The sequence below is a fragment of the Ovis canadensis genome, chromosome 1 (genome assembly GCF_042477335.2).
Source record: "Ovis canadensis isolate MfBH-ARS-UI-01 breed Bighorn chromosome 1, ARS-UI_OviCan_v2, whole genome shotgun sequence".
Taxonomy (NCBI): Eukaryota; Metazoa; Chordata; class Mammalia; order Artiodactyla; family Bovidae; genus Ovis; species Ovis canadensis.
The window spans coordinates 205448033-205462172 of NC_091245.1; the positions used below are offsets into that span (position 1 = coordinate 205448033).

Genomic DNA, 14140 nt, shown 5'->3' on the forward strand with positions numbered 1-14140 from the left:
TCTCTGTGCAGGTCTAAGAAATGCTGAAGAATCCTTTGGAGGTCATTTCTTCTCAGTAATTCTAATCATTGTCACATATTCGATTCTGAGTGCAGAAGAAACATAAATACATTCTTTTACCCCTCAATCCTTGCCAAAAAGAGCCCTCTGCTGAGACAAATCCTGTAACAGTTCCCAGCATAAAGACTCTTGGAATGGGTCCAGAGCAAGCGCTCTGACCTGCTCTGGCTGCACAGATGGGTTCACCCTGCCTCACCTGGTTCTCCCTGTGACAATGGCCAACTGTGAGACAGTTAACCTAGGTGAGGCTCAAATAGCAACCACCACCAAAAAAGCTCATTAACTTTCTAATACAATCAACTACAAAAGAGACAGCAAACTACAAGTTAAGCCTGGTGTGCTGCAGTCCATGGGGTCACAAAGAGTCAGATACGACTGAGTGACTGAACAACAACAATACTGCATGATATAAAAGTTTTATAACAGTTCACTCATTAGTGCACAGGCGAGGCTTACCATGAAGCAAACATATCAGTTACACTAGGCCACCATAAAGCAATCATACTGCTTTTTCATTATCAATGCATGAGTTGTTATGCTTGTAGATAAATACAAATTTCTTTTTCACATTTTTTTCATTTTTGATGTCATAGTTTAATAATACAGATAACATATACAGTGCTTTTATAAGACATATTGATATGAGTGCTGATGGATGATTCATCTTGTAAATATACAACAGTATTGATAAATTTTGTTCAGTACTGTAAATGTATTTTCTCTTCCTTAAGATTTTCTTAATAACATTTTCGTTTCTCTAGGTCACCTATTCTAAGAATACAGTATATAATACATATAATATACAAAGCATGTGTTAATTGAAGGTTTCTGTTACTGGTAAGATTCCCAGCCAACAGTAGGCTATCAGTAGTTAGTCGAAAGTTATATAGGGACTTTTGCCTACATTGGGATTGGCACCCCTAACCCCTGCGTTGTTCAAGAGTCAACTGTATATGTTTTTATATCCTTATCACTTTATCAATGTGCTTTTGGCCTATGGCCTCCCTTGTGGCTCAGCTGAAAAAGAATTCGCCTACAATGTGGGAGACCTGGGTTCGATCCATGGGTTGGGAAGATCTCCTGGAGAAGGGAAAGGCTACCCACTCCAGTATTCTGGCCTGAAGAATTCCATGGACTGTATAGTCCATGGGGTCACAGAGTCGGACCCGACTGAGTGACTTTTCTCTTCTTTCTTTCGGCCCACAGCCAAAAGATATATTCACTGAATTAACAGATGACTCCTTATCTTGAGTTAATGGACCTCATCATACTGGACAACCAACCCTATAGACCCAGGAGTCATTTTTTTACTCTACCCATCACATTCAACTAATTTCCAAGCCCCTCACATTTTATTTCACAAATGTATCTTACACTTGTCCTCTCCACTGGCACTGCTTTCATCCTGTCCTAACCATTTCTTGCCAAGACCTTTTGCCTTCCCACTGGTCTCACCTCTATTTGCTCTCTTTGCTAGCCCATTCTCCACACACAGAGTTAATATTCTATCAAATGAATCTACTGGTATCACTCCTCTGTCTCCAGCACACAGAAGATATAGCATAATTTCTTAGCATTACATATATGACTGTTCAATATCATCCCCCAAACTCTTATTTTCCAGTCTCTATACACTTAATTCCTTCCTTCCAATATACCTTTTACAGATTAATCTAATGCTTCTTCCACCATCGTCTTCACCACATCATTCTCTGAATACGAATACTGCTTCATGCCTTCAAGTCTTTACTTACCCAGAGCCCTTTATCTAGAATGCCCTTTTCAATTCTCTGCCTGGAAAACTGACACCAATTATTCAAGACCCAGCTTGGGCGTATCTGGGAACACTTGTCTGACTTGCTCACACAGTCCGTCATTCTCTCCTCTTGTTCCTACAGCACTTTCTATGTATGTCTGGTGTAGAGCTTATAACACTATACTGTGGTTATATAAATGCTTCTCTATTCCACAGGAAAAATTAAGAAAAAGACTATATTCTTATTAGTGTCCCCCCAGAGCCTACCATACTGTGGTACAGAGTGGGGCCACAGTAGTATGCAGTGTGAATATGAATGAATGAAATGAAATGAAATCCATACCTTTATCACTCATGCCAGCTGCCTCCCCCCTCACTACTTTGGTTTCCCTCTTGCACACCTAACTTCTACTACTATGATTACCACTTGAGGACTCGGTTGTGCTACCTGCCCCTGTCACTATCCTACTCTCTACCTCTATCACTTGTGGCCACAATGGTAGTGAGCAAAACTCACTAACAGCACTACCACAGTAGTGACAAATGGAATGCTGGTCCATTAGACAGTACTTCAAACTGAGCATCTCAGTATTCAGCATTAAAACAGCTGTATTCTAGCTAAGATTTTTCCCCCAATAAAGTTCTAAATAGACGGCATTCGCCCAATAGGAGCATGATAGAAATCTAAACAAATAACATGAACTCCAAAGAGAATATGGTCATAGTCACTACAGAAAAAGATTAGAGTTGGGGCGGGGGGGAGGACCCTCTGTGGATTACGATTTTAGAGTAAGTACAGGTTATTTTTCCAAAAATGTTTCTGTGACGGTAATATTCACTATGCACAAAGATAAATTCCCTCATTTCTAGACTCAGATTATCACAGAATTGCTTCTAAGCATGCACATGCACACACACCATATGTAGAAACTGCTACTAAAAGCCAACAATGAACGGAAGAAGCCATCACAATAAACATTTCTTAGGTGGGTACTCAGTAACTGTCTCTCCACTAGATGCTCTGCAGAATTTACCTGAAGTTTCTTAATGACTGTTTCGATCTGTTCAGAAAAGTGAGTAGCAACCAGCTCTGCAGCTTTACAGGGCTTCAGGGCCACAAGTTCCTGTAACAAAAGAAAAAGATAAAAATAATCTTCAGTGTTAAATTTAAATAGAATTTCCACAGATGTGACGCATAATACCAACATCAATACTTTCACAAGCTTCTATACTGCTTTTCAGGAGACCTCAATATAGAGCCACAATTTAAAGACATATTACAAGTGAGCAAAATCAGAAAAACATCATGTTAAAAAAAAAATCAGATTTTTATATAAAAGGTAATTCAGAATTCGTAGAAGATGAAAGCACTAAAATTTTGGATTTAGGCCATGGTATCTACAGCATGAATGTAAGAACTAAAGCTCCCCAAATTCCCTGCTAGTGAATTTACCCTTGAGCTTAAAGTAATAACTTATAGAAGTGGGAAAAAAAAAAAACAACCACAGTTGCAATTTCTTTAGCTAAGACTTCTGAAACTTTACCTCCAATGCCTTGTAGATTCTGAAACCAAAATTGTTTTAAGAAATTAACTTAAGGTCATAAGTCTTAAATGACACTAAGAGGTTGACCACTGTTAATAAGACCTATTTCTGTCAAATCTAAGACTTGCCATCTGCCCTTTCCTTGAACTTTCCTAGACACTACTGGCTACCCCTTTCTTCTTGAAACTCTCTTCTTTCTTGGTTTCTGTAACTCTATTCTACCTTTTCAATTGTATGATTCATAGCTAAAATGCAAAGACTGTCTATAGATCACATATTGTACTGTCAAATAAAAATATGATGAACTATCACGACTGTAATATTCATGATATATATCTAATAATTTCGTGTTGGTATTTTAGGATTAATAATACTTAGTTGACACAAATAACTGCAGTTTATACTATTTTCATACAACACATCTCAAAATAGAAAAGGCACAACTAATTGATACCACATATAAAAAGGGGATATTACTGTTGATCTTCAGATATTAAAAAGATAAACCAATACAATATTGTAAAGTAAAAAAAAAATAAAACAAAAAAATTTTTTTAATTGATTGGAAATCAAAAGTTGAAAAAAAGATAAATTATTATGAATTAATCTATGTCAAGAATTTGAAAATTTAGTCAAAATGGCTAAATTCTTAGAAAAATGTAATTCAATTAACTGACTTAAGAAACAGAAAATCTGCATTGATTAGTAGTCACTAAAGAAATTGAATGAATAGTCAAAAATCTTCCTATATAAAACACTCCAGGCCCATACAGCTTCACTGGTAAGTTCCCAGCAATCATTTAGGGAAGAAATAATTACAACGTTAATTAATCTCTTACAGAGAATAGAAAAAAGGAAACTTCTTCAGCTCAGCTCATTGTATAATAGTAGCAAAACTCTGATACCTAAACCCTGTAGAACATAAGGAAGAAAGGAAAATTATACATTGGTCTTAATTGTGAACATTGATAAAGACAGAATCTAACAATGTATAAAAAATATAACAGGTTCAAGTTGCATTTATCCACAGAATTCAAGGCTGATTTAATATCGGTAAAATTTGCAAGGTAAAGGCCAGCGCGTGGCTCCCGCCTCCCATCTCTCCCCCGGCCCCTCAGGCTGATTCACCAAAATGATCAACACAAAGGGAAAGAGGCGGGGTACCCGCTACATGTTCTCCAGGCCTTTCAGAAAACACGGAGTTGTTCCTTTGGCCACATACGTGCAAATCTACAGGAAGGGTGATATTGTAGATATCAAGGGAATGGGTACTGTTCAAAAAGGAATGCCCCACAAATGTTACCATGGCAAAACTGGGAGAGTCTACAATGTTACCCAGCATGCTGTTGGCATCACTGTAAACAAACAAGGGCAAGATTCTTGACAAGAGAATTAATATGCGTATCGAGCATATTAAGCACTCAGAGCCGAGACAGCTTCCTGAAATGCATGAAGGAAAATGATCAGAAAAAGAAGGAGGCCAAACAGAAAGGGACTTAGGTTCAGCTGAAGCGCCAGCCTGCTCCACCCAGAGAAGCACACTTTATGAGGACCAATGGAAAGGAACCCGAACTGTTGGAGCCCATTCCCTGTGAATTCATGGCCTGATGGGTGTAAAAATAAAGACCTGGACTGTACAAATGTTTCTCTGGAGTAGAGGTGTTGTGTCCAAATTCAGTGGATGATGTCTTTTCAAATTTAGTGGTTTTCCTTCCTGAAAGGTGTAAGATAGTTTGTTGTTCAGTATGCTCTACTTTTTAATAAACTGCCAGATATTATTTTTTTAAAAGATCAATAAAATTCATGACAAAAACAGAATAAGGGAGAAAATTTTCACATACTAGAAATAGAAGATTTCTACAAAAATCTTTATACTAAACATTATGTGTCAGAAATAAAATTTTAACCATATTATTAACATTAGTGTTTTGCTAAAATATATGAAGTTGTGACAATAAATCTAACATTAGATGAATCTACAGAGGAAATTATAAAACATTACAGAAACGTTGGTGAACAGTTACACCATACGGTCATAAGGTAGAAGCCTCATAATGTAAAGATGTCAGATTAAAAAAGACTCAAAGATTCAGTGCAATCCCTGTCAGAATCATAAGGTAGGAACTTGACAAGTTGATTCTAAAAGGTATTTGGAACTAAGCAGCCAATACTCTCTTAAAAATATGAAGACTTATTATAAAACAACAATATTTCAAATACTGACTTCAAGACCAATCAAACAGAACAAGACCCAGAAAAAGACAAAACACAGAGATTCTTGATATCTCATGAGAAGGTAGCACTGTTGAGCAGTGCATAAAGGTAATCTTTTAAAATAACTGTTGCTAGGACACAGATCAATGGAACAGGAAAGAAAGCCCAGAAATAAACCCAAACCCACACTATGTCATTTATCTATGACAAGGCAAGAATACAGAAAAGACAGCCGCTTAAATAACTGGTGCTGGGCAAACTGGACAGCTACATGTAAGAGAATGAAAACAGGCCATTCTCTAACACCATATACAAAATAAACTCAAAATGGACTAAAGATCTAAATGTAAGAGCAGATACTATAAAACTCCTATAGGAAAACTTAGGCAGAACACTCTTTGATATAAATCACAGCAATATTTTTTTCAATACTCCTAGAGTATTGAAAACAAAAGCAAAAATAAGCAAATGGGACCCAATCAAACTTACAAGCTTTCGTAGAGCAAAGGAAAACATAAACAAAATAAAAAGATAGCCTTCAGAATGGGAAAGAATATTTGCAAACAATACAACCAATAAGGGATTGATTTCCAAAATATATAAACAGCTCCTACAGCACACACACACACACACACAATCCAATCAATAAAGAGGCAGATCTAAACACATTTCTCCATTTCTCAAATAGATGGCCAACAGGCCCATGAAAACATGCTCAACATTGCTATTAGAAAAATGCAAATCAAAACCAAAATGAGGAGGTATTACCTCACATGGATCAGAAAGGCCATCATCAGAAAGTCTACAAATAGTAAATACTGGAAAAGGTGTGGATAAAAGGGAACCCTCCTATACTGTTGGTGGATATGTAAATTGGTTTAGTCACTATGGAAAATGGAGGTTCCTCAAAAAACCAAAATTAGAACTACCATATGATCCAGCAATCCCACTCCTGAGCATATGTCTACCTAGAAAAGACCAAAACTTTCAATCAAAAAGATACTTGCATTCCAATGTTCATAGCAGCACTATTTACAACAGTCAAGACATGGAAGCAACCTAAATGTGTACAGACAGATGACTGGATAAAGAAGATGTGGTATATGATGGAATATTACCTAGCCATTAAAAAGAATGAAATAATGACATCTGCAGCAACATAGATGGACCTAGAGATTATCACACTAAACGAAATCAGACAGAGAAAGATAAATACCATATGATATCACTTATATGTGGAATCTAAAAAAAAATGATCCAAAGGAATTTACTTACAAAACAGAAATAAGACTCACATACATAGAAAACAAACTTTTAGAAACCAAAGGGGAAAGGGGGGAGGGATCAATTAGGGATTTTGGATAAACAGAGACACACTACTATATAAAAGATAGATAAATCATAAGGATCTACTATATAGCACAGAAGACTATATTCAACATATATCTTGTAATAACCTATAATGGAAAAGAATATGAGGTGGAAAATACATATATACACAACTGAATCACTTTGCTGTATACCTGAGACATTGTAAATCAACTATACTTCAATTTTTAAAAAGGGGAAAAATTCAAAAATGGAAAAAAATTGTTCCTGAGAGAACTAGGTATCCATATTTTTAAAAAATTAATCCCCACCTCAAACCCTATACAAAAACTGCTTTCAGGTGAGTCTAAGATTTAAAGTTGAAAAAAGAAACAAGAAAGCTTTTAGACAACAATACAGAAGGACTTCTTCAGTACCAAAGGAAGAAAACTGATTATTCTGACTACTTTAAAAAAAAACAAAAAACTTTTCTTAAAAAGAACCACAGAAAAAAGCCACAGAGTAGAATATACTTGCAACATGTATCACTGAAAAAAGGACTAACATCCAGGATATCTAAGGAATTTCTTCATCAATGAGTACAAGAGACATTCTAACAGAAAAGTGGGCAAAAGACTTGAACAGTGATGTCAAAGAAAGAAAATTTAAATGGCCAATAAATATGAATCAATCTCAGTAATTAAGGATATGTAAATTTAAAACAAAATGAAATGTCATTATACATCCACTAGACCGACAAAATTTTAAAAGTTCAGCAAGAATATAGAGTCAGTGGAAAATCTCACACAATGCTGGCATCTGCTGATGTTTAAAATATTTATCCCATGATGCAGAGAGATGATATGGGGTGGGAGGTGGGAGGGGGATTCAGGATTGGGAGCTCGTATACACCCGTGGCAGATTCATGTCAATGTATGGCAAAACCAATACAGTATTGTAAAGTAAAATAAAGTAAAAATAAAATTAAAAAAAATATTTATCCCAGTTAAGTGGCAACTACACACCCCAGAACAGAGATTATCAAATGTTAACATGCATCAAAATCACCAGAGGGGCTTATTAAAATATATTGTTGGGACCTGTCGCCAGAGTTTCTGATTCATTAGGCCTGAGGAGAAGACTGAAACAGCATTTCTATCAAGTTCTCAGCTGATGCTGTAATGCTGGACTGGAGATCAAACAGAACCACTGTCCTGGAAAAATGCATGTGGCTGTGTTCAAGATGCATACGTAAGACACCAGTAGAATGAACAGGAAGTGATATACTTACAAAATTTAATACTGTACCGTAATAAAAATGAACCGCAGCAACATACAAAATATATAAATTTCTCAAAATATTGAGAAAAAGACAGAAAATAACCTCAGAGTATAACCTCATTTATATGAAGTTCAGCAACAAGCCAAACAAAACATATATTTTTAGGGATGCAGGCAGAAGCAATGACAATATATAAAAGTGCAAAAAATTATATTTCATTATCCTCGTTCTTCTGATAATATTAGTGAGGCAGTGAACCATGATCAGGAAAGGATACATGGGAACAGTCTAGGGTAGTAGCAGTAACTATTTCTGGTATGTTGAGATTTTAATTTTTTATTAAACTGTACTTTTATTTTGTGCACTTTTCTCTTTATATTTCAAAATGAGAAGTGTTTTTTAAAATTTCATGAGACATGAATCGTCCATATTGGAAAAACCATCTAAGTGAGAGATTCTTTACTGAAATCCACAAACCCAGCCTAAGAATGGCTTTTAGGAAATCTGTGGATCCTTAAATAGTGAACAAAATGATGCATCTGAGCACATGCGCAAGATTATGAAGCCCAGGTCCGGATCCTTCATTCCAGTCTCAAATGCGGTCTACCTCCCAAAGTGTTAAGAACCACTAATCTATAGGCTATGTACATGTACTGTCTGAAAACTTTTATTATAAGGACTTTCCCTCTACACACTTAATGTTGATTTTATTTATATTAAAAAACCCACACAAGACCTTCAACGAAAAGTCTATAGATTTCTAATATGACCTTCAGAAGTACTAACAAGCTCAAGGTAAAAAAAAAAAAAAAAAAAAAGCATAGATGTGGGGAAAATAGTCAGCAGAAATAATTGTTGCACAGCAAAAATATTTTTTGCTTCACCAGTATGAGTTTTCTGCTGAATAATCTGTGTGTTCATTGATTAATGCATCATGTGTCACATTATGCAGAGAGACACAGCTTCATTTTAGGATGTCTGGAGTCCATGTGCTCAAAGCACTGCATAATGCAGTTGAAATGAAATGAACAATGAGCCATAATATAACTATGGAGGCTTAAAGGGGATGATGAAAAGAAAAAGAATACCAAATGATTAGAAGAAAAAAAATTTAATTCACAGTCGAAGAAGGTTTTCTTGGGTTTTCTTACTTTCACCAAGACATATTGATCTTGTTGTTAGCAGAAACATGATAAGACTAAATAACATATATATGTCTTCAATGCAGTAAATGAAAGTGTGGCAATTCCTTCATCCTACTGACTGTAACACTTTGCACATCAGATGTTTTATATTAGATGCTGTTCACATTTCTAATCTAAACTTCATAATCATCAGGAATTAAAAGTATTCACATTACATGCTATGCTTTCCAAAAGTTTCAGAGCTCATCCTTTCTTATCATTTTTCATATGTAAAAAAATTTTAAAACATGTTGAATAATCATATCTTTCACTACATCTCTAAACCCATCACTATCTCCTGATCCTTGCTACAAGGAGGAAGAAACAAACTTTGTAGATGTAAAATGTTATTTACAAAACTGGAACTACCTCAGCACCCTTCATTACTACTTTTTCTCAATAATTAGAGGACCAAAAAAAACAGAAGAGATTCCAACAGCTCTCTAGCTCTGTTGATTTCTGAGGAATACTGTATGTTTTGAACCTAAGGAAACTAAAGTGAGGAGTGATTTGGGGGCCCTTTTTTAGAATGCATTTTGATGCCATCCTAATCATACACATAATCAGTTCAGTTCAGTTGCACAGTCATGTCTGACTCTTTGCAACCCCATGGACCGCGGCACACGAGGCTTCCCTATTTTTCACCAACTCCCGGAGCTTACCCAAACTCATGTCCATCAAGTCAGTGATGTCATTCAACCATCTCATTCTCTGTCGTCCCTTCTGCTCCTGCCTTGATTCTTTCCCAGCTCAGGGTCTTTTCCAATGAGTCAGTTCTTCAAAACAGGTGGCCAAACTATTGGAGTTTCAGCTTCAACATCAGTCCTTCCAATGAATATTCAGGACTGATTTCCTTCAGGACTGACTGATCTCCTTGCAGTCCAAGGGACCCTCAAGAGTCTACTCCAACACTACAGTTCAAAAGCATCAATTCTTCGGCGCTCAACTTTATTTATATTCCAACGCTCACATCCATACATGACTACTGGAAAAACCATAGCCTTGACTAGATGGACCTTTATCAGCAAAGTAATGTCTCTGCTTTTTAATATGCTGTCTAGGTTGGTCATAGCTTTTCTTCCAAGAAGCAACTGTCTTTTAATTTCACGGCTGCAGTCACCATCTGCAATGATTTTGGAGCCCAAGAAAATAAAGTCTCTCACTGTTTCCCCATCTATTTCCCATGAAGTGATGGGACCAGATGCCATGAACTTTGTTTTTTGAATGCTGAGTTTTAAGCCAGCTTTTTTACTCTCCTCTTTCACTTTCATTAAGAGGCTCTTTAGTTCTTCGCTTTCTGCCATAAGGGTGGTGTCATCTGCATATCTGAGGCTATTGATATTTCTCCTGGCAATCTTGATTCCAGCTTCTGCTTCATCCAGCAAGGCATTTCGCATGATATACTCTGCATATAAGTTAAATAAGCAGGGTGACAGTATACAGCCTTGATGTACTCCTTTCCTCATTTGGAAACAATCTGTAGTTCCATGTCCAATTCTAACTGTTGCTTCTTGATCTGATAAAGATTTCTCAGGAGGCAGGTCAGGTGGTCTGGTATTCCCATCTCTTTCAGAATTTTCCATAGTTTATTGTGATCCACACAGTCAAAAGCTTTGGCATAGTCAATAAAGCAGAAATAGATGTTTTTCTGGAATTCTCTTGCTCTTTTGATGCTCTAACGGATGTTGGAAATGAAATCTCTGGTTCCTCTGCCGTTTCTAAAACCAGCTTGAACATCTGGAAGTTCATGGTTCACATACTGCTGAAGCCTGGTTTGGAGAACTCTGAGTATTACTTTACTAGCGTGTGAGATGAGTGCAATTGTGCAGTCATTTAAACATTCTTCGGCATTGCGTTTCTTTGGGATTGGAATGAAAAGTGACCTTTTCCAGTTCTGTGGCCACTGCTGAGTTTTCCAAATTTGTTGATATATTGAGTGCAGCACTTTCACAGCACTCTTTTAGGATTTGAAATAGCTCAACTGGAATTCCATCACCTCCACTAGCTTTGTTCATAGTGATGCTTTCTAAGGCCCACTCATTCCAGAATGTCTGGCTCTAGGTGAGCGATCACACCATCTTTGTTACTGGCATCATGAAGATCTTTTTTGTATAGTCCTGTGTATTCTTGCCACCTCTTCTTAATATCTTCTGCTTCTGTTAGGTCCATACCATTTCCATCCTTTATTGTGCCCATCTTTGCATGACATGTTCCCTTGGTATCTCTAATTTTCTTGAAGAGATCTCTAGTCTTTCCCATTCTATTGTTTTCCTCTATTTCTTTGCACTGATCATTGAGGAAGGCTTTCTTATCTCTCTTTGCTATTCTTTGGAACTCTGCATTCAAATGGGTATATATTTCCTTTTCTCCTTTGACTTTAGTTTCTCTTCTTTTCTCAGCTATTTGTAAGGCCTCCTCAGACAATCATTTTGCCTTTTTGCATTTCTTTCCCTTGCGGATGGTCTTGATCACTGTCTCTTATACAATGTCACAAACCTCCATCCATAGTTCTTCAGGTACTCTATCAGATCTAATCCCTTGAATCTATTTGTCACTTCTACTTTATAATTGTAAGGGATTTGATTTCAGTCATACCTGGAATGGTCCAGTGGTTTTCCCTACTTTCTTCAATCTAAGTCTGAATTTTGCAATAAGGAATTCATGATCTGAGCCACAATCAACTCCCAGTCTTGTTTTTGCTGACTGTATAGAGGTTCTCCATCTTTGGCAGCAAAGAATATAATCAATCTGATTTTGATATTGACATTTAGGCATCTGAAGCAAATTTTTGGGCCAACCATCTGTTGGCTCAGACAGTAAAGATTTTGCCTGCAATAAAGGAGACCTGGGTTTGATCCCCGGGACAGGAAGATCCCCTGGAGAAGGGAATGGCTACCCACTCCAGTACTGTTACCTGGGAAATCCCATGGACAAAGGAGCTTGACGGGCACTACTCCATGGGGTCACTGCTAAGCAACTAACAACTAAGCAAATATTTAAAAAAGAACTTTTAGTTTCAAAGTCAACTACTGCATTCCTGTAAAAGAGCATTCATAAACAAAATCAGAATCATCATCCTTTTACATAAGAGAAATACATCCTCTTACATAAGGGAAATACATCAGAGAGAATAACTTGTTGCAGTGATGTTTCTAAAATTCCATCAGGTGACTGAGGGAATGGCTCCTGTCACATGATAGGGGAAAAGTTCAACAGCACTCTCAGAATTCCTCAGAACATTGTAAAAAAACACTAAAATTCCAGTTTGTGAACTAGCTGATTGAACATGAGTTATTTTCAGAAGTCATGACATAATAAGTTGTATACAACATGGGTTTTCCACAAATGTGAGGTAGAATAAATTACCTGAAAAAGATGTTAACCATCAAGCAAATCAACTTAATAATATATCTCCCACTACTTAGTCAGCAAAAACTTAATTTGGGAGATATCTATACAAATACAGCAATGTTTTCAAATTCTGCTGAATCAGTACCTCAATATGATCCATAGCCTTCTGCCATACAGACTGCTTCTCCTCCGCACTGTATCCAGGAATGGATAAGATATTGTGAATGTAGTTAAAGACTTCTTCCTGAAAAGCACAAAATAATAAAATTTATTCATTCATTCACTCAAGAATATTTAGTCACTATCTACTATCTCTTGAGTGTCCCTTGGATTGGGAGATCAAACCAGTCAATCCTAAAGGAAATCAGTCCTGAATATTCATTGGAAAGACTGATGCTGAAATACTTTGGCCACTGATGCAAAGAACTGAATCACTGGAAAAGACTCTAAGATGGGAAAGACTGAAGTCAAGAGAAAAAAGGAACAACAAGAGGATCAGATGGTTGAATGACATCATGGACTCAATGGACATCAGTTTGAGCAAGCTCCAGGAGTTGATGATGGACAGGGAAGCCTGGCATGCTGCAAGTCCATGGAGCTGCAGAGTCAGACATGACTGAGTGACTGAACTGAACTGATCTACTATCTGTATTGGTCTTGGTAAGTATCTATTATTTGGAGAAGGAAACCATTTTGAGATGGTTAATTGCTGGAGTGAAGTGAAAATCACTCAGTCATGTCTGACTCTTTGCCACTCTGTGGATGATATACCACATAGAATTCTCCAGGCAAGGATACTGGAGTGGGTAGCTGTTCCCTTCTCCAGGGGATCTTCCCAACCCAGGGATCGAACTCAGTCTCCCACATTGCAGGCAGATTCTTTACCAGCTGAGCCACCAGGGAAGTCCAAGAATACTGGAGTGGGTAGCCTACCATGTCTCCAGTGGATCTTCCCGACCCAGGCATCAAACTGGGGTCTCTTGCATTGCAGACAGATTCTTTATCAGCTGAGTTACCAGGGAAGCCCCTTAACTAACAGAAGACTGACTTAAAAGAGAAAGAGTAACTGTTTAGGGTAGATTCTTAGAAGTTGCAAATGTGTTCCAATTAATTTCAGTCTCAATTTCATTAACCCAGAGTGAATATCATTCTTTTGCTTTGGTGGTCCCTGTCCACAATCTTAGTTTCACATCAAATCTGTCTTGCCCTTGGCCATTATGCTCCACTTACACTGCTCTTTGTTTCATTTATATGATCCCTATTCAGTTCCTTGAACATGTCAAAAAATTTTCCCAACTCAGGATCTTTGCATATACTGTTCCCTACCCTGGAACATTTTTCCTATGGGCTCTTTGCTTGATTAGCTTCTTCTCAAATTCTAAAACTCAGTTTATATGGCATTTTATCTGAGATTCCTTCCTTGGCTGCTCTGTATAAGTTC

The 14140-nt window shown here is 37.0% G+C and overlaps 1 protein-coding gene and 1 pseudogene across 7 annotated transcripts in view; one reads left to right on the forward strand and one right to left on the reverse strand.

Moving 5' to 3' along the window:
• VPS8 (VPS8 subunit of CORVET complex) overlaps nt 1-14140 on the reverse strand; it is a 395845-nt gene that overhangs the window by 131280 nt on the left and 250425 nt on the right. For all 7 annotated transcript variants that reach the window (XM_069558731.1, XM_069558750.1, XM_069558751.1 and 4 more), the window contains 2 exons: nt 12845-12943; nt 2851-2940 (listed from right to left, as the gene is read on the reverse strand). In XM_069558731.1, the coding sequence (XP_069414832.1) occupies nt 2851-2940; nt 12845-12943 (189 nt within the window). The remainder of the gene's footprint in view (nt 1-2850; nt 2941-12844; nt 12944-14140) is intronic.
• LOC138423171 (large ribosomal subunit protein eL21-like) lies at nt 4455-5005 on the forward strand (annotated as a pseudogene).